The sequence below is a fragment of the Thunnus maccoyii genome, chromosome 11 (genome assembly GCF_910596095.1).
Source record: "Thunnus maccoyii chromosome 11, fThuMac1.1, whole genome shotgun sequence".
Classification (NCBI taxonomy): domain Eukaryota; kingdom Metazoa; phylum Chordata; class Actinopteri; order Scombriformes; family Scombridae; genus Thunnus; species Thunnus maccoyii.
In genome coordinates, this window is record NC_056543.1 from 11,691,744 (window position 1) to 11,710,864 (window position 19,121).

The window sequence follows — 19,121 nt, forward strand, 5'->3', positions numbered from 1 at the left end:
GATATTTAAACTTATTTGATTTTAAAATAATTTTGGAATACAAATATGTGCAAAATCCCACAAGGAATAAAAAACATTTTTCATACCACTGAAAATAACTGTGATGAGAGCACCACATTTGTTTCTTTTGTGCTTTAGAAGGAGTAATGTGGCAGAACCAATGGCCACTTGACACAGTAAAGTAGCAGCTGATAGGAGGCATTATACTGTGTAGAGAATAAAAGCAAACACATACACGACTGTATGTCATGAACAGTAAAAATGAATATATATGAATAAATTTCAAATAACTGATAAAAAATGTATGCAAAAGTAGGAGCACTCTTTGTTCTCTTCTCTCTAATAAATATTTAATCAAAGTTTCAAATGTTTTGTTGCTCAGATCTTTGAATAATGATTCAGAACTGTAGTAATTATGGCTTTTGTCACAAATGTCAAAGTGCTCCCTTATTGTATATTGTAAATTGCTAGCAAGTCTAAATGTTGGTACACAATACTCACATTCATCACTCTCTGTACACAAATTATTACACTTCCATGCACATTGTTGATACTGCAGTATCTTTTATTACAGATTACTCAGAATAACAAATGTTTTACTGTTAACCACAACAATTTACCCATATCTTCGTTTTTGTATTTCACATTTGCCTGAGATTTTAAATCCAGTCTGTGGTCCTATTTCAGAAAAAAACAAAAACAAAAAAAAAAAAACAGAAGATATTCAGTTTACCACCTTTTCTACACTGGCAGTGTAGTGAAAGAAGCACAGCAGCAGCTTCAGTCATCTGTCAGTGTCACACTGCATGTGTTCAGCCACTGTACTGCTGCGCACTCGGCATCACTCACAGCCCAACACATCAATGTAGTCATGAGCTTAAGTCAGAATGAAACAGACTTGAAGCATAGAAATATACACTTCTAAGTAGACAGCTGTATTGATTCAAATTGAAGCAAATCTGTTTCGTCAGACATGTGAGAGATGGATGGCTGAAAACGCGGCTGAAACGAGACTGGTGTAGACAGACAGTTCAACTTACAGCTGAAATGAAAATAAAACAGTAAGAAAAAACAAGTTGGCACTCAGTGCACAGATTTCAGCTGGATAGCTCCCTTCTTGGTTGTTGAGTTTAGAAAATACTTGAGACAGAATACTAAAAGTGTGACACAACACTGTCGAAGAGTGTGATTGGTTCTTATAATGAAAGAGCATAAAGCTGGCTGTAAATACTTCTTGAGCAGCGTCTTCTTCTTCTTGAAAAGTTGTTCTTAAAAACTTTGCCTCCGATATTGACAGCGTGAGACAACAGAAGTATATATTCAGGACTTAAATGCCAATCCATCAAATTGTTTGGCTGTGTGTGTGTGTGTGTGTGTGTGTAAATACATGTGCATATATTTGTGTGTATGTGTGTGTATTCAGAAGTACATATCCTGGAAGAGGTTTCGTCCCATTTCAATGTAGGCCTCCTTCTCCTGTGCAGACATCTGCTCCACTAGCTCTGGCCTCTGGCTCACTTCTCGGTATGAGAACGACCGGCCTCCCACCATCACCATTGGCTCATCTCCCACTTCCTCAAAGTCATCATCCTCCTCCTCCTCCTCCTCCTCAGCACCCCGATACTTAGTAGCTGTGGCAGCGGGAGGACCTGAAGGAGAGTCGTCATCCGATTCGCTGGTGTCGCTCTCTGAGTCGCTGGCATTAGCCGTGGCGGAGGTAAGCCCCTTGGCTGCGGCGCTTGCTCCGCCTCCACCTGCTGCTGCCACACCCCTCTTCTCATGGATGAGCAGGGCACGCATCACTTCCTCATTTTCATCTGACTGACCAATTCCAAGACCAGCTGCTCCATCTTGGGCTCCGGGTACAACGTCTCCACCTGTGGAAACAAACATTTCTTATTAAAATTAGAAATAAATCCAACCCTGAAATTATTTTTTCTAACAACTTCTTCTGGAATTTAGGTTTAGCTGCTCGTGCCTGGAACATGACATCAAGGTCTTATGATGGGGTATGGTGGGTCTATCTAGAATCTTACTTATTACAGGTCACTATCTGACATTGCAATATCTTTTTTTTCTGCAATATATATTGCGGTATGAAAAAATACAGGAAATTTCAGCAGATACATGCAGTGTGTTATTCATATACAGATATACAATCATAAAGAATCATAATTTTTATCATTTGGGTACTTTACAAGTCTTTCCTCTTCTAACAAAACACAACCCACCCTCCTACTTCCATCCAACTTGGTTCAATCCTCTGCCACCCCTTCAAAAATCAGTGTGGACTCCTCCACACACACACACACACACCGGCATGGACGAGTGGAGAGAGAATAGGTGGAGAGGTATTTGGGAAAAACAAGACTTTTCTTAATAAACTTTACAAATGGACTTGTGTGTCAAAGTTGTGTTATTAACATGTAATCTACCATTTCTAACGATGTTCAAATGTTTGCTTAATCTGCGTGGTGGAAGATAAACAGGTGTCCTGGCGCAGCTGAGGATGATAAAACTCTCAAACTGAAGCAACAAACAGATTTATCTATATACGCTGGCAAGATGTAAGTATAGATAGATCTGGATGCTGCAAGTTTTGTGTGTTAAGTGTTTCTTACATTAGGGCATGGACCAGCCCCCGTGACAGTAACTTTTTAACCAGCACAGGGACGAGGTGTTGCTGATAAACGGGAATACACGCACTCAAAAGCCGAACTTAACGCCTACCTCTATCATCCACACGTCATTATCTATGACAGTAGCTACGTTGCGTGCATGTTTACAGGCAGGTGATATGCAGACTCTGCATGCACAACGATCAGTTTGCTATGTGCTTTGCATGGTGAAGGGCTGCACTCGATCAGTTTATCAAACAACCAACAAACAGGCAGCGCTCATTTTCAGGTTGTGGTAGCTGACTGGTGGGACTTGCTTTGGTTGTTTGATAAATTGATGAAGTGCACCCCTCCACCAGAGCACATTAGGAACTGATCAAACTCTAAGAGCCCTTAAATCAGACTAAATTATATAATATCAGCCAGACTTTTCTTGTAGATTAGTCATGGAAAATGAGAACCTTGCAAGTTTTCCTTTTGTATCAAGCAACAAAAAGTTGTAGCGTGACGTGTTTGAGTTAATTTGCCTTACTTGACATTAAGCGTCCTGCAATGTGATTATCGTGATGTCGATGCTGAAACGTTATATTGTACAGCCCTGTTTTAAACCTGCTCATCTCCAGATGCCATTCCTGTTATTACAGACAGATGCACAGAGAACCAGGACCTTCAGAACGCGTAATTCTTGTAATTTCCACAAGAATGGATTTCATTAATGAGGAATCCTTGCTCAGCCATGCACTAATCAAGTGTCTGATTATTTCAATTATGCAATTACGGTTCAATAGCAGTCTGGCCAGGACTGACTGCCTAACTTGGTGAAGTCCTTGGCAGATGGAGATGACCAGCGTTGACCTGCGATGGCCAGTTTCGACTACAAAAGGGGGGATTGAAATTTAAGGTCAGAGAAGAGAAGTCAAATGTGTGGGTTTGGGTTGGGCTTATTGCAGTCCATCCAGACAATCATCTTACTGTTTTCTGAAAAACCAAGTACGTTCAGAAAGCATCACCATGAACAACACCGTTTATGGCTGTAATGTCTTATCTAAGTCTGTGTGTGAAATGTCTGCCTATTAATTACATTTTCAGTGTACAACCAAGCTTCTCTGTGTCAAAGCCTTTGTTCAATGTTCAATATGTAGACTTGTGGACACCTTTCGAAAGTCATTAACGTGAGTATTTGGTGGTGTATGGGAGAACTATGTGAACACTGCAACAAGCCTAGGATTTAAAAAGACCCTTGACAGAACAGAGGACAAAAACACACTTGCAGACAGGTAAGAGGGGAGGTATCAATGGGCTTTCAGACCAGAAGCACAATTGCACATTGCCTGTGTGACTATGATGGACAAGATGGTGGTAAAAGTATGAGATATTATACAATTCTTCATACTCTGACTTACAATATTAAATTCTCCAGGAAACTGAGGCATTACAAGCAAAAAAGATATAGACTGTCTTGATTTCCATAGAAAAGACTTTATACCACCAGAGTAATGTGAAAGACGCTATAATTGCACATAAATTCTACACACAGTAACTTAATGACTGGGTGTAGTGAAAGAAAACCTCACTTACGGCTCTTGAGGATGTCAGGCTCGCTGTAAGCCCCCTGCACGGTGCTCTGGGTCAACCAGACGGGCCTCTCTTTAGGTGCCTTGCCCTCGTTGGCCTGTTTCTGCTGGTCTTCCTGCTCCTCCATACTGATAACCACATTCTGGGTGTACAGGTCAGCGTAGGCCGAGCCTTTGTTAGACCAGGCTTCACGGTGTGGGCCGCCTGCGGAGTTTCCTGCAGATGCTGCAGCACGTTCGCGGCTAGGTGAAAGAAAAGTTTGTGAAAAGTCAGTAGATGATACGGGTCGTCCTTTTTTGTTAACTGAAAATAAGTGCAGGTGGTAGGCTGTGACCTGAATGTTAAACTTCTACTGAATGCTGAATTTTGGGTAAGTGCATTACACTTCATTCTATGATTTCTTGCAATTGGACAGACTTTTTACTGGCTTGAGAGTGAAGAAACATTGTGGGGGAAATATTTGTGTTCCCTGGGTCATTCTCTGGTCATTCTCCATCCTGGGAGTAGTAGGTCATGACCTGTCTCTTTCAGAGTGGTTCATCTCTCTATCTACTGAGGTTAGCTGGGGTAAGCAGCTGTCTTGATAAGGCTGGCTGGGTCCTATGGCGACCAAGGTTGAGTGGAGATATGCTGTGCTTTGTGTAGACGGTCAGACTGGTCTCCTCTTAGAATGGATAGCATGTGACCTGTGTACGGACTACGTGGCTTCAGTTAATGTTAGTCATTATAGTGTCTTGTTTATTATTCAATACCCAATAGATGAGAGAAGAAAAACCTCATTTGGACAGGTAGAAAGGGTAAGGATTTGGTGAAGGGTTTAAACACTCTTGTCCGGAAGCAGACCGCAGAACTGAGTGGCATTGCAGTGTTTTCACTTGTACTATAACTCTGTTCTCCTTGATCAGACTTCAATAAATGCTCCTGTGTAAGACATTGTGGTCTCCTGACAAATCCTTTACTTTGGGTTAACCAGCTCTCCATCAGTTCCTTCACACACATTTGTGAGAGATTAAGTTTAATAATGCACCTCTGCTGGTAATTCATTTGTGCAAATAGGCTTGAACGAATGTCAAAAGCTGAATTAATAATTGCAAACATGGAAAATGGAATGCATTCAAGCTAAATCACAGAACTGTTTCAATTCTGGATTACTCCTGTGGCTTAATAGAGTAGAAAGCCATTGTGGCACCAAATGTTATGGAGCTGAGCCATTATCGCTGTGAAGAGAGGTGTACTCAAATCTGTTTTTAATGAAACTGCCCCATGATGTGACTCTTGCAGACTGATGTTATGCTGACTAAGGGGAATAAGTAGTGTATTTCTGTGAGACTTGTCAGAAACCGACCTCTGTTTGAGGGCAGGGATCTCAGTAGGCTCTGGCTCTAGCAGGTCATGGGACAAGTTGACATCTTCGGTCTCGCGTAGCAGTGCGTAGATGGGTTCAATCTGCTCATTGAAGCGTGCCACCGGTGTCCTGGCGTCAGGACAGACAGACTCATCCTCTTCTACCTCAGTCTGGCAGAAGGTGCAGCGAAAAGTACCTGTGGGTAAAGATGAAAAACTACTTAAAACAAGTAAGAGGGGAGGTTCAGCTAACATGCCTGGCTAAAGCAGACATCATGTAATGACAATCTAGGGACAAGCCTCTTAGGCATTGCTTTTGCTTTTAGCCCAAAAAACCACTTATAGATATGAGTAGTGGGCAATGTGTTGTGGTTTTAACCAAAATGTGTGCTTGTTTTTCCACTGAGAAGGCTCCAAATAATGTGTTTCTCTCAATGTGTGTTGCTGCAGCTTTACTTTATTTTAGAAGTGACTTTGTGTCACGCTAAATTGAACATACATTCACAACTTGAGATAAATGTACAGTCACATACATGTACAAGTACTGCCTCACCACGTATGTTCCCTCTTAATTTTGAGATATAAATCACACACTGTATGGAAAAGCAAACTATTCTTGGGGTCAAAATGTTTATCACAATGAACCATCACACCATTTGCTATTTTGTATGGATTTCATGTATGCTGTTGTACAAAGAAACTTGTATAACTGACATTTTGGATTCAGTAACCCATTCTGTGATACCCCGGTTCCATGCTACACTCCACATCTAATTGACAGAAGATTGTAAAGATATTTAAATCTCTGAATAAATACAAATGAAGCCTGCCGGTCAGGTGATTTTTACTCCGTCCCAACACCTCCCAAACAAAACACACTATTTACTAGGGAGGTCCTGATCAAGTTCTTTTGGCCCCAATCCTGATAGGAGTTAATTAATTTTGGGTATCTGCCAATACTAAGAAGGAGAGCAGAAAAGTCACAGGAAAGTCAGAAAAAACACAGAAAAGTACAGTAAAGAAAGGATTTGCATTTGATCTGGTTTATTTTTGCCAATACAGATCCGTTAAAATATGTTCTGGATCAGCTCGAGACATCCCTAATTTTTACAAACAAAACAATAAGCCATAATTCTCTAGGCCAGTGGTTTCCAGTTGGAGGGTCACAGTCCAAAAGGGGATCACAGCTCAACTTTGGATCAAACAATCTAGAAGAATAACACATTTCCACGCAGCATACTAATTTTGAAGTATGATTTCCCCCTGCAAAGTGACTGGTGGTGACATGCTGTACAAGCTTTAAGTCATGTAGCCTGGCTAGCAAGGAAACTTAGTCCTGCAAATGTACGGCCTTCCATGTCATAGTTGTTCCTCAGATGAAAGAATGTATGACAGGAATTAAACTTTTTCCTTACAAGTGTGTTATATAAAGCAAAGCACTGGTTTGGTTGTTTTTTGAGCAACTGCCCTTTTCTTTTCCTACTACATTTTGCTTTACTTCTTTACAAACTTATAACCCCAAATTGTACTTCATTTACTTGTATTTTCATTTCATAAATAAAACTAAATGAGTGTCAAGTTAATCTTTGTGTAGACTATCACTTAATTAGTAATGAGAGATGTAGACCTTGTGGGCTAGACCAGTTGGTAAACACCGCTCTAGGACTTGTTGTGTTGAATACTTTTCACAGCTAATGACACTGCAGGCTGTCTTGCCAAAGGTAACCAGAGATGTTAGTTTATTCCATTGTGATAATCCTTTTCTGGAGGATAATTTTATATACATTTCATTGAGGCTTTGAGTGAGGCTTTTGGGACATACACACACACGCATAAGAGAAGGGCATGTTCAACCATCTGCTTTGCTGGCTGATTTCAGTGTCAATAACGGGAACTGTTCCAGCATTAGCACAGACCCCACGTCTACCTTTTGTGTATGTGTGAGATTAAAAAAAGTGTGTGTGTATGTGTGTGTGTGTGTGTGTGCGTGTTGGGCAGGTGGGGGGTGAGTGAGAGAGGCAGAGGGAAAAAGAAGACGCACATGTGCTACAGTGATAGATAGAAGAAAGGACATTCACATATAAAATGATGTGAAATAATGTGAAAAGTATATGCAAATATTCCCTCAGTTTCTAAACCATTTCGACTCTTCAGCCTTTCAGAACTTTTAAATGGAAAAGAACTTGACCCTCATCAATCCATGTGGTAAACAGCTCAAGGAGTGCCTTCTTTTAATTTAGATAAATTTAAGATAATATGTTGTCATTTGCACAACATGTATTTCATGTGTTTAAAAAAAATCAAAGACAGCACTACTGTTATTCAAATAATTATTATTAATGGGCACTGCTGTTTCAGTGAGTCGAATCCTGTAACTGTACCGTATACATAATGTGCACCTGTATTTAGAAGTGAATTTAAAAGTTCAATTAAAGCAAATAACATGGATCAAGTTGAAGAAAGGCTTAGTTATTTTCTTTTCTCTGTATCGCAATAAATTAAAGAATGTAAACATCATTACTTCCCCTATAAATGATGGATCGCCATCAGTTAGTCTCCTGCTCATTAATTAGACAAGGATAACCTTGCCATAGCTGGGTTGGGTCCAATCTTAAATGTGCTGATATATGGACATCTACAAGTATTACAAGGTCAACAAGTGATCAAAGAAGAAATGGTGAAAAGAAAATTCGATTTAGAGCACAAACTTTTTCAGCCGAAAGCTGTGACGACCTACATGTCAGGTGGAATGAGTATCAAAATTTTTAAAAAGTTCTTAAAATAAGAGGGGGGGATGGTACATTCACAAAAGCAGGAGTGTTTCAGGCTCCTCTTTGTGGGTCAGAATGAGCTGGAAGACTAGCGATGTCATTTCCCATTCCTGTGAGTTTGCACAGAGTGTTGCTGGCCCTGCAGAAGTAACCGGTTTGCAGACTACCGCTATGTGAGATCCAGGTATTCTTTTTGTCAACCTGTCAGGGTGCCCGGTTACTGCCCCCACAGCGAGATTTGATACCAATAGAGATATGTTGAAACGAGAAACCAGTGCACAGGAACTGGCAAGATGATGACAGATGCGTCAACAGGAAGACGCTGACGGTTCCAAAACAGTACCAGCAAGCTGAGAACGTGTTTTTTGTTTTTTTTCCCCAGTGTGAAATTTACACCGTCTATAAAATGCATTTATTCTCTGTGGCATTACTGTGCATTTTCTTTCCTCAATTTATATAGCATTTTCATGACTCATCCCTGACAATGTGATATGCCCATATTTTTAAATTTCTATTCTAAACTGACTGGTAGGATATGTTGAAACAAGAAACCAGCACACAGGAACAATTGTCTGACAACAAAGAAACATGTTGTCAGAAGATCTGGGGTTTGTACTTTATATGGACATTTGTAGGCAATGTGCAGCTTTACATCACATGCACAACACACAATCAACTTTTAATTTTCCTGTCTGACTGATAAACCTTAAAATTGGTCAACTCAGGACATTGTAATAAGATTTTAGGATGCAGTGTTTTTACTTAATAATGCTGGAGCACAGTGTGAAATAGCTGTATCACCTGTAGACTTTATACTTTTTCCACTGTAAAAGAACAGAACAAATCCTGATATTAACAATAAATAAATAAATAAACAAAAATGAAAAAAGAAAGATCTGTACACTTGCTCCAGTATATTAAATTATAACATGTTGTTGTGCAGCTAAAGGATAGATTTATATGGCTGACTTTGGCTTAAAGTTAAAATAAAAACTTTATTTCAACCACATCATGTTTATTTCAGCTTCTGCAGTGATGTGAGCTCCAAAATTTCAATTATATGAGAGAATTCAATAGTGGATTCATATTCAATAAGATGGTAGCAAAAAAAACATGAGCCTAGTTTTCAGAGTCTCAACCAATAAACTATTTTTCACAATGAAAACAGAGATGAACATTTGGTGAAAAGCAAGCAAGACATGACTATCGTATTTGAAATGCCTCTCTGTGGATCCTAGCAACAGTGCTGGTTGACCAGAAGTTAACCTTCGGATTGGCAGACGATGCAAGTACTGTGCCTCATTCTGACAGACTGAGAAGGAATTCAATTTATGAATGAACATGAGGAAGAGCTCTCCTTAAAGTACAAGGAACATACACATCATCATCATCCAGCAAGCACAAGGTATTTCAGACAAAAACAGGGTTTCAAGCATCCGTTTTCATGCATTGTTAGAAAGCAATAAAAAACATATCTTGGTCATATATTTAACTGAAACTCCCACCACCACCATACTCTGGGGAGATGCTTTCAATTTGTCTAATAGGCGAACACATTCAATTCAATGACATGCCACAGTCTCATACCCAGACCCTCTTACATGCAATTATTATAAATAATATCTGTTAACATTTGTTATATGTATGTGATTTTAACATCATGCCACAGAAAGTGTTACTTCCATTAACTGGGAATTTTGTACAATCAGGGAATCTGCTATTTGAATTAATAGTGAAAAATACCAAAAAAATTACATGTTCTATGACAACATGAACACTGCATGTATCTACCTGCTAAAGCTGTGAATGATTAAATAATAACCCTTTAAGATTTCACTGGGACTGGGATTCCTATTCAGTTGAGCAAGCACTGGTGACTCAAGCAAGGTGGCTGTGTCCCAGTGTGAGCCAACAGTATGTGCCCTAATGCCATAGCTATTTAGCGTCATCTACCCTTTTAATTCTGCATATCCCCACCCACAGTCTGTCTGAGATGACTAAGACTTTCTGATTGCTTCTGTTATAAACAGGTCAAACACTTGCACAAACACACAATAATGGATAAGTTCTAGGGATAAGTGAGTGACGTGACGTCCATTTGGAAGCAACGTTGTAGACAGCTGCTGGCTTTTATTCAAGCAGAGTGACAATCAGTGTCAGAAAGACAGACAGAAAGAAAAGAGTATTAGGGGAGAGATGGTTAGAGTGAGAGGAATAAAGTGATTTAAACGAGTAGGTTAGGACAATAGAAAGCATATTACCAAGGTATCTTTTTGTAGTTTTTCTATTTTTAATCAGCCAACCTGTCAGTATCACTGCATTTCTCAGAATCAATATTTCTTAGAAGGCTGAGAGAGGTCCTAAGGACCAAGTGCAGTTTGTCCATCTCTCTTGTGATGAGGAAGTCAAATTAACCCATCAAAAAGCTAACATATTTTCTTGTACTATGATTAGAATTCAGAAATAAAATGCATCTTTTATAAACTGCTGCATGCATCATGGAAGGATGAACTAGCCTATGAGCTGACAACACTATTTCATTAGATTATTTCATTAATCAAGACTAAATTTTCAAATCATATTTTTCAATCATCATTCAGGAGTAAAATGTGAATTGTCATCAGATGTGTCCAACTTACAATGTGGCATTTCAGTGGCATCAGGTTAACCCTAACCCATCCAATAAGATTATTAAATGTAATGCTAGGTCTGCCTCAAAACAAAATGAAGAGTAAACTGATGGTAAACTTTGACATATTAGACTGCTAATTTGGTGAAGGTGCTATGCCTGCTAGCTTACACTGGACCACTTGCACTGCCATTTAGCCTAATGAGCCCCAATTAGGGATTCAATTAGCATTCACTTACTGCTAATAGTAAACACTGAAGTGTTTTTCAACTTTATGGTCTGAGAATTTTAAGTATACAGTTAAAGACAAAACTAAACACCTCAAGTTCCATATTTTAACATTTGTCTGAACCTGAACTCAGGGAAAATTCAAATTTAAAATATGTAAAAATAAAATGGCCTGGGGGAAACTGGGGGGGACATCTAGATATGGAGGCTCCAATGCACAACTTCACTCACAAAAAGGATGTTGACAGACTAGGGATGTGAACATATTTTCAAATGAGCACCGTAATTTTGCTCTTATTAGGGACTTTATGTACTAAACCAATCTGTTAGTGAAACTATCTGAGTAGACTGTTTGACTGATGTTACACTGAGAACTGACTGCCATCTAGAGGTATACTGCCAAGGACACTATGAAACATAGGGTGCTGACAATTTATATGATATATATAAATATTATCTATATTATGCCATTTATATTGTTACATTATCATCATCTTGGGGTACAAGTAAACCTAATAAAACGTCTACCTTGGCAATGACCAGGTCCTTTATTTTGAAAAGATAAGTCTATTGCCATACATTTTAATTGCTCCACCCAACCTAAACTACTCATAATAAACATTTTATTGACCATTTAACTACCTTGTTTACTGTTTAAGGGGAATTGCGTAAATTAAGTTTTGTATGGCATAAGAATGTATAAAAATATTATAAAGGAGAAAAAAGCCATGCCAACATCATCATTATCAATTAGTAATCAAATTCCAGGTTTTAACACAACATATTTACGACCTTTTCAAAAGTATTCAAATCCAAGGACACTCGGCCACTTCTTTTGTACAAGTTAATATTTTTAAATACACTTAATGAGGAGCTCTGTTTTAACAAAGACAAAAGAAAACTTAAAACTGAACCAACTGATATTTCCATGTACTCAGTTCCTCTGTTTTAGTTGGCTACACTGCCACAATAATGATGGAGTGTAGATTCATTATAATTTCTAATCTGGTGTTATATGGGGACTAAATAACACCAGACATTAAATAGTGTGACTGGGTCTGAGGTTTTGCCAACGAAGGAGGACATAATGCACAATGTCCTCTTTCAGAGGAATCATGATTTTTCGAAAAAGAAAAGGCATACAAGCATTCTGCATCCCTTTCTAGCTCTGCAACACAACAATCATAAAGTCCTAATTCTCCTTGCTCCTATTTATTCTCCATCTTGCTCTTTAAAACCTTTCAATGTTATCATGGTGCTATGGTCTTGGCATAATAGTAATCAAGAGCCATCTTCAAGTCAGTCATTTAAAAAGGTATGATTCTTCCTCTAGAACTGTATGCTGCCAAACTTTGTCACCAGTTGACACACTGAAAAAAACAAACTATAAATCACATCTAATCATATTATTGTACTAAACCATACTATAAATAATAAGGTAAAATTTTAGTGCCAGATTAGTTTCTCATATTGAAACAGAATTAAAGATCAACACCGACAATGTGCTACTGGTCTGTAAGGAACATGCACTTTGCTTAAAGTTTACCTGTCATAGGGTCAAACAACTGGTTGGCCTCTAGGTCGGTGAAGGTGGAGAAGCAGCAGGGACACCGGAAAGAAGCACGGTTGGTGGAGTCTCGCTCATCTGTCTCAATGCGCCGTCGCATGTGGTCCAATTTATACTTGACCACATTTACCAGCACCCTATGAAAATCAGACAAAGCGTTGTTGAGTGCAACACATTGACTTGGGAGGATACACTGTCTTTGATGTGGTTGCCAATTTAAAGAACTGAAATTCACAGCAGGAGAAGTTTAGGACACCATGTCTATCAGTTGCGCTGACTATGCAGACCAGAAAGGGAAACATAACCATTAATAACCTGTAATTGATGAAATAGTAGTTGTGTCGTGTTGTTTTGCCATCAGGGGCCGTCTCCACTCTCATGCGGCACTTGACAAACTTATCAGATTTCAGAGTGTTGAGTACGGAGCGCAGCTGTTTACGGTCAAACTTGAGCAGCTCCAGCATGTCCTCCTCACGTACACAGGGGTTGCGGATCAGCACATCCAGGGCCAAGGCGTGCTCCACCCCATAGAAACCCCTCACGACCTGCTTGGCCAGCCGCTTAAGTGCTGCAGGGACCTCGGTCAGTAGCTGTGGTTCTATCATCTTCTGCTGTGGAGAGAGTTGGTTGAACAGGTTACGTTACTCAAAGCTTAGGGTGGCAATTAAGTGAAATTTAGAGTGAAAAATAAAGATTTAGGTAATAATATAAATACACTGAGGACATTTTAAGGTAAAGAAGATTCTAAATTCATTAGGGCTGCATCTAACTATTATTTTCATTATCAATGAATCTGTTGATTATTTTCTCAATTAAGCGATTGGTTGTTTGGTCCTTAAAATGATGAAAAATGTCGACAACTGTTTCTGTTTATAATATCTTGTTTTGTCCATAATCCAAAGACATTTAGTTTAATGTCACAGAAGACTAAAAAAACAGAAAACATTCACATTTGAGAAGCTGGAATCAGAGAATTTGGACATTTTCGTCTTTATAAAAATGACTCATAACGATAAATCGATTATCAAAATAGTTGGCGATGAATTTAATAGTTGGCAAAGAAGTGACTTATCGTTGCAGCTCTAATATTTATAATATCACTCCGTCCTTCCCCTTTTCTATTAACGTTTGGCTGAATGTTTCAACTTTAAGCATTTGTTACGTAAAACAACTTTTAACATTGGTCCTGTTTAATTGTGTCGACTGCAGTGTGAGCTAAACACTACCAGATATATCTGGCTGTTTGATAGTAGCCACTTAGCTTAATGTTAGCAAGCTCAAACAAAGACAAAGAGACAAATAAGCTCCACATTGGCTGCAACTACTGGTGAGAATACTAGTCACTAACGTTACAGTCACTTTAACACTTAACTACATTCAGGTGTTGCTAGTGTAACGTTAACAGCTAACTTCACGTTAAGTTAACCGTTAACCAAACTTACAGCCATAATGAAGTTAGTTTGTATAAAACCGTTAGCCAGCCAAATTTTACCTGATTCTCTTTAAATTCCACAAACACGATAAAGAAGCCGCTTCCTTAAGTCATTTCAGAAGACACACAGCCTCAGGAGAGCTAAAACTCACAGGACATAGCTGCTCTTCTGAATCTATAAACTGCTAGGTTTTTTAGCATGCACTTTAATCATTTTGAGAAGACAGACAACCCCGGAAAGAAAACCAAAACCGTAACGAAATGACGATATATAAAAGCTACCTCAATAGCCAATAGAAGGGAAGATATTTTGATTGGCATCATCTGTAACGAATGAATTTGCTCTCTGTCAGATCGAGTAATTTATCGGAACCAATCAGAGAGACTCACAGGCGGGGCTTTCCACTGTTTTCTTCCGGGACATGATTGTCACCAGAAATGGCTTCTCTTGACAGGGTAAAGGTCTTAGTTTTAGGAGATTCCGGTAAGTTAAGAACTGTTTTCGCCATTCAAACTCAATATAAACATGTCTGCTTATTTGTATAGACATTTATTTATGCTGGGCAACGGTTTGCAACCTCTTCAACGTTTGTTTAAGGCACTTAAACTCTTGTCAAAGTGGCTCTGTAAACCTTTAAACCTGACGTAAAATCGCCCTGTCTTCTAGTAAATTCGCTAAGGTGCACCACCAGGTGACGCATAATTTAGAAACAATAATTACACATGTTATAATATATCAACATCTTCCACTGCCTACTTAAGTGGTTCATTTTTAATACCTACCATTGAAATGAATAGAGACTTCTGACTTCTAAATTAAAGTGACACCCAACAGCTCTTTAAAAAAGGAAGTATTTACACACGGACATATGTTTTTTTTTTTGTTTGTTTGTTTTGTTTTTTAAATGGAGGCTTGAGTTTGTAGTCTTATCAAGTGTTACGTCTTATTTCTTGCAAGTAACAGTAGTAACTTTGTAGCATTATTTTTGTAGCAACATTGAAAATGACTGAAAGCTACATATTATGAATATTATTAAGGCAAATATTATGCATATCATTAAAATTATTAGTGCTTCACTTACCTCTCTTGTCTTTTGCAGGGGTGGGAAAGTCTTCTTTAGTCCATCTGCTATGTCAGAACCAGGTTTTAGGAAATCCATCATGGACTGTTGGCTGCTCTGTAGATGTACGGGTAAGCAGAGTGAACGTTTCTTAATGTGTCACACAATGTAATTGGGATAAGATGTGAAACTATGCTGCTGGCTTTTGAAGAGACTCCACATATGCAGTACTTGGTCACACAACAATCTTCTAAATAGATTTATCTGTAGACATTTTTCCCATTATATTAGGGATATACTGTTTTTGAATTATAATAGCACAAATCTAATATTGTGTTCACTTTATTTGAGCATTGTCATGCCAAAACAAAAAAGAATGGCTGCTAGAAGTATCACAGAAACTGATATGATGATGATGACGATTAGTTATTATTATTAATGTTGAAATATGAATCGATTCTTACAACAATAAGTCAAAACCAGGGCTGCAACTAACAATTATTTTCATTCATCTGTTATTATTTTCTCGATTAATTGATTAGTTGTTTGGTCTATAAAATGTCAGAAAATGGTGAAACATGTCAACCACTGTTTTCCAAATCCCACAATGACATTCTTAAATGTCTGGTTTTGTCCCGACCAGTGGTCCACAACTTCAAGATATTCCATTTACTTTGACCGTGGACTAAAGAAACAAGAAAATATTCACTTTTGAGAAGTTGGAATCAGAGAATTTGGACATTTTTTTCTTAAAAATGACTCAAAGTTGATTATCAAAATCGTTGATTAATCGCAATGAATTCAATAGTTGACAACTAATTGATTAATCGGCTAATTGTTGCAGCTCTAGTCAAAACATCAAAAATTCCCTTTGACGGCATGTTTTAGTGGTGAACATATAATACAAAATGGATATGTAATCCTACAACTTGAATTATAACCATTATATCAGAAATAGAATACACTGGACAATATCTGATTGATATTAGTCTAGATATATGAATGATCTGATACAATATATTAATGTCACATAAAAATTAGCATTGCACTTATATGTTACAGATGCTTTAGAGGAATAAAATAACTGAATGGTCACAATAACTTTTCAACTACAGGTTCAGGACTATAAGGAGGGAACCCCAGAGGAGAAAACCTACTACATTGAACTGTGGGATGTTGGAGGATCTGTTGGCAGTGCTAGCAGTGTCAAAAGCACCAGAGCTGTCTTTTACAATTCAGTTAATGGTAGAGCTGGTTTTCTTATACATTTATAGATTTAAAGAAATTTTAAATGATAAAGTTTGCTATAATTTTCTCATTTTTGTTATATTCTGGATTCTTTCAGGGATTATATTGGTGCACGATTTGACAAATAAGAAATCCTCTCAGAATCTCTACCGCTGGTCACTAGAGGCTTTGAACAAGGATTCCTCTCCAACAGGAGTCATTGTCTCAAATGGGTAAGTAGACGTGTGTCTTGGTATTGTTTGTTTTCATTGAGTGGAGAAAAACACACCGAGACAGTCGTCAAAATTAAAGGAAAAATGTTGGTGGAGTTGGGGAGTTTAGTAATATTCGTTTCTCCCTGCAGTGACTATGACCGAGAGCAGTTTGCTGAGAACCCAGTGCCTTTGTTGCTGATTGGCACCAAGTTTGACCAGATCCCAGAGAACAAACGCAATGAAGTTCTCACCCGGACGGCCTTCTTGTCTGAGGACTTCAACGCAGAGGAGATCAATCTCGTAAGTCAACTATTTTTAATCCTTCAAGCTCTGACCTTAAACCCCTTTCAGATGTGGAATCTGTACCATTGATGGTTATTTGTTAATATAACACATTTTTGGCATTCAAACATGGGTCTATGTTACAGAAATCTTCCACAAAAAGGTTGTTCAAATATGACAAGACTGTTATGAATAAAGCTACAATGCTTGAGTGGTATTTAGCAGTTGATTCTCACCATAGGGGGCAGCAGTAAGATGGACAATGATACAAAGGAAGAACAGTGTTGTCAGTTCTCTCACATGCTACATAGCAGATGATCTGAAAATTTTGCATTTGAATGACCATCATCATCGTCCCTCACTTGATTCTCATTAGTCTTACCAACCATGTAGACAATTTTTAAGAAAGAAAATCTAAGGGACTTGTAGTAATTTTACCCAAATGTATATGACTTAAAAATCAATGACTTTGGTGGCACCTAGTGGTAGTATCAAAGTAGATACTGTAACAGACAGCAATGCATGGAAAATTTTCTACAAACAAAAACCTATGCTATCAAAACAATTTGAAAGATACTACTATCACATACACATTTTACACATACAGGCTTCCGCTAAGAGACAAAAAAACCTTTGTTGAGGTTTGTGGCTTTAGTGCTATTTTATTTTCTCAGGACTGCACCAACCCAAGATACCTTGCTGCAGGCACGTCAAATGCAGTGAAACTTAGCCGATTCTTTGATAAGGTGAGAAAACCAGAACTCTGTAATGCAACACGCAATTATTTTCTGTTTCTGTAGAGAATGTCTCCACAATACACTATGTCAAGATTACTGAGACTACAAGATTACTTTTTATATATTTTTACTCACATCTCTGCGATGTGGATCTGTAGGTAGAGCAGAAACCTCCAACGGCACCGGGTGACAAATCTCAGCCTCAAACCAGTATTACATCGAGGGATGTAGTATAACAATATTTTTTGTTGGTAAATTGGTTGTCAGTGTGAATATTACAGTACAATATACAGTATAACAATCCAAAATGACAACTTTGGCAGACATAATTACCTTCTTAAAATAAAAATGTAAGACTAAGTTTAACATTTTACATAGTTAAATAATAACATAATTTATAACCTACTCTTTGTAAGAAAATAATGAAATTTCCTGATGAAATATGTAAATGTGTCTGACAATGAACTGAAATAGCAATCAAGTGGTCATCTTCAAAAGTCATTTTTGTGCAAAGTTCCCTCTTTAAATGTACACAAGTGTGTGAGTTTTATATTAATGTAGATTTAATGTCAACTTAAATTCTATCCTATTCTAACCTATCTCTAAACAGGTAATAGAGAAGAGATATTTCACAAGAGATCCAAGTCAGGTGAGTTTTGCATTTCCAGCCTTTATTTCAATTATAAGAAATAAGAAAACTAAATCACAATGTCATTATGATAATATTGGTAAAAAGACCCCAAAATAACAATTCAGTTGTGAAGGACTAAGGTTTTCATTTTAAACCAACACACTCCTTTCACTTTCTCTACAGATGACGGGTTTCACAGACAGAAAACGGTTCAACTTCAAAAGTTTGCACTATGACTGAAAAACTGTGAACACAACAGCAGTTTTCTGTGGTTTGACATCCTTTTACAACACAATTCAACCATCACACTCACTCACATACTTTCGATACCTGCCTCCCAGCAAACCCCCCACCTACCCACCACGTATTGACTGCTATTTCTCCTTCATGAAAATCATTCCGAATGTGTATCTATTCTGTAATTTTTTCTTTTATTTCCAATAAGATTCAAACATAAATCACAAAAGCATTGGATTCTTAACTGATGTAGAAAAATAAGCAAAGCTGAACAAACTTACACAAGAATTTGCAAAAAAGGAACAATTCTGAAATGAAAACACAGGCTTTTAACATGGTGTTAAAGGACAGAGACAGATGATATGAATGTACAGTATAAATTTTAGGTTAAATTACTCAATGTCACATTTTTTCCCCTGGTTTTAAATAATGCATTCTATTGTATTTTTTTCTCACATGTAAAACATTCACATGTATAAGCTTCATGATTTCTTTTTTCAAAACTAATTGATTTTCTAAATGTTTGCTTGCTTAATTTAATAATAAAGTGAAGAAACAGAAGCATTC

General features: G+C 37.8%; 2 protein-coding genes across 3 annotated transcripts; one reads left to right on the forward strand and one right to left on the reverse strand.

Annotated features, from left to right (window-relative positions):
* Positions 1 to 544: 544 nt before the first annotated feature.
* gtf2e1 (general transcription factor IIE, polypeptide 1, alpha) lies at positions 545 to 14,415 on the reverse strand. Of its 2 annotated transcripts, none has more exons than XM_042426911.1 (6): positions 14,225 to 14,415; positions 13,048 to 13,340; positions 12,712 to 12,869; positions 5,539 to 5,734; positions 4,197 to 4,435; positions 545 to 1,877 (listed from the first exon to the last, which is right to left on the reverse strand). In XM_042426911.1, exons 2-6 carry the CDS (start codon positions 13,335 to 13,337, stop codon positions 1,420 to 1,422), a joined length of 1,341 nt encoding a protein of 446 aa, XP_042282845.1. In that variant the 5' UTR covers positions 13,338 to 13,340; positions 14,225 to 14,415; the 3' UTR covers positions 545 to 1,419. The 2 variants fall into 2 exon arrangements, with proteins under 2 accessions (XP_042282845.1, XP_042282844.1); XM_042426910.1 differs by having other exon boundaries at positions 13,048 to 13,343.
* A 128-nt stretch (positions 14,416 to 14,543) lies between these two features.
* Positions 14,544 to 18,727, forward strand: rabl3 (RAB, member of RAS oncogene family-like 3). The gene is made up of 8 exons (XM_042426913.1): positions 14,544 to 14,648; positions 15,265 to 15,356; positions 16,341 to 16,470; positions 16,571 to 16,685; positions 16,817 to 16,967; positions 17,624 to 17,695; positions 18,297 to 18,335; positions 18,501 to 18,727. Exons 1-8 carry the CDS (start codon positions 14,603 to 14,605, stop codon positions 18,555 to 18,557), a joined length of 702 nt encoding a protein of 233 aa, XP_042282847.1. The 5' UTR covers positions 14,544 to 14,602; the 3' UTR covers positions 18,558 to 18,727.
* Positions 18,728 to 19,121: the final 394 nt, after the last annotated feature.

Bases quoted from the DNA above. Each gene is read 5' to 3' on its own strand.
- gtf2e1 (XM_042426911.1), bottom strand. From the start codon at position 13,337: ATGATAGAACCACAGCTACTGACCGAGGTCCCTGCAGCACTTAAGCGG. The intron at 4,436-5,538 runs GTCGGTTTCTGA...TCTTTCACCTAG, and splicing joins ATCCCTGCCCTCAAACAGAG to CCGCGAACGTGCTGCAGCAT. The intron at 1,878-4,196 runs GTAAGTGAGGTT...TTGTTTCCACAG, and splicing joins GCCTGACATCCTCAAGAGCC to GTGGAGACGTTGTACCCGGA.
- rabl3 (XM_042426913.1), top strand. From the start codon at position 14,603: ATGGCTTCTCTTGACAGGGTAAAGGTCTTAGTTTTAGGAGATTCCG. The intron at 17,696-18,296 runs GTGAGAAAACCA...ATCTCTAAACAG, and splicing joins TTAGCCGATTCTTTGATAAG to GTAATAGAGAAGAGATATTT. The intron at 18,336-18,500 runs GTGAGTTTTGCA...CTTTCTCTACAG, and splicing joins TCACAAGAGATCCAAGTCAG to ATGACGGGTTTCACAGACAG.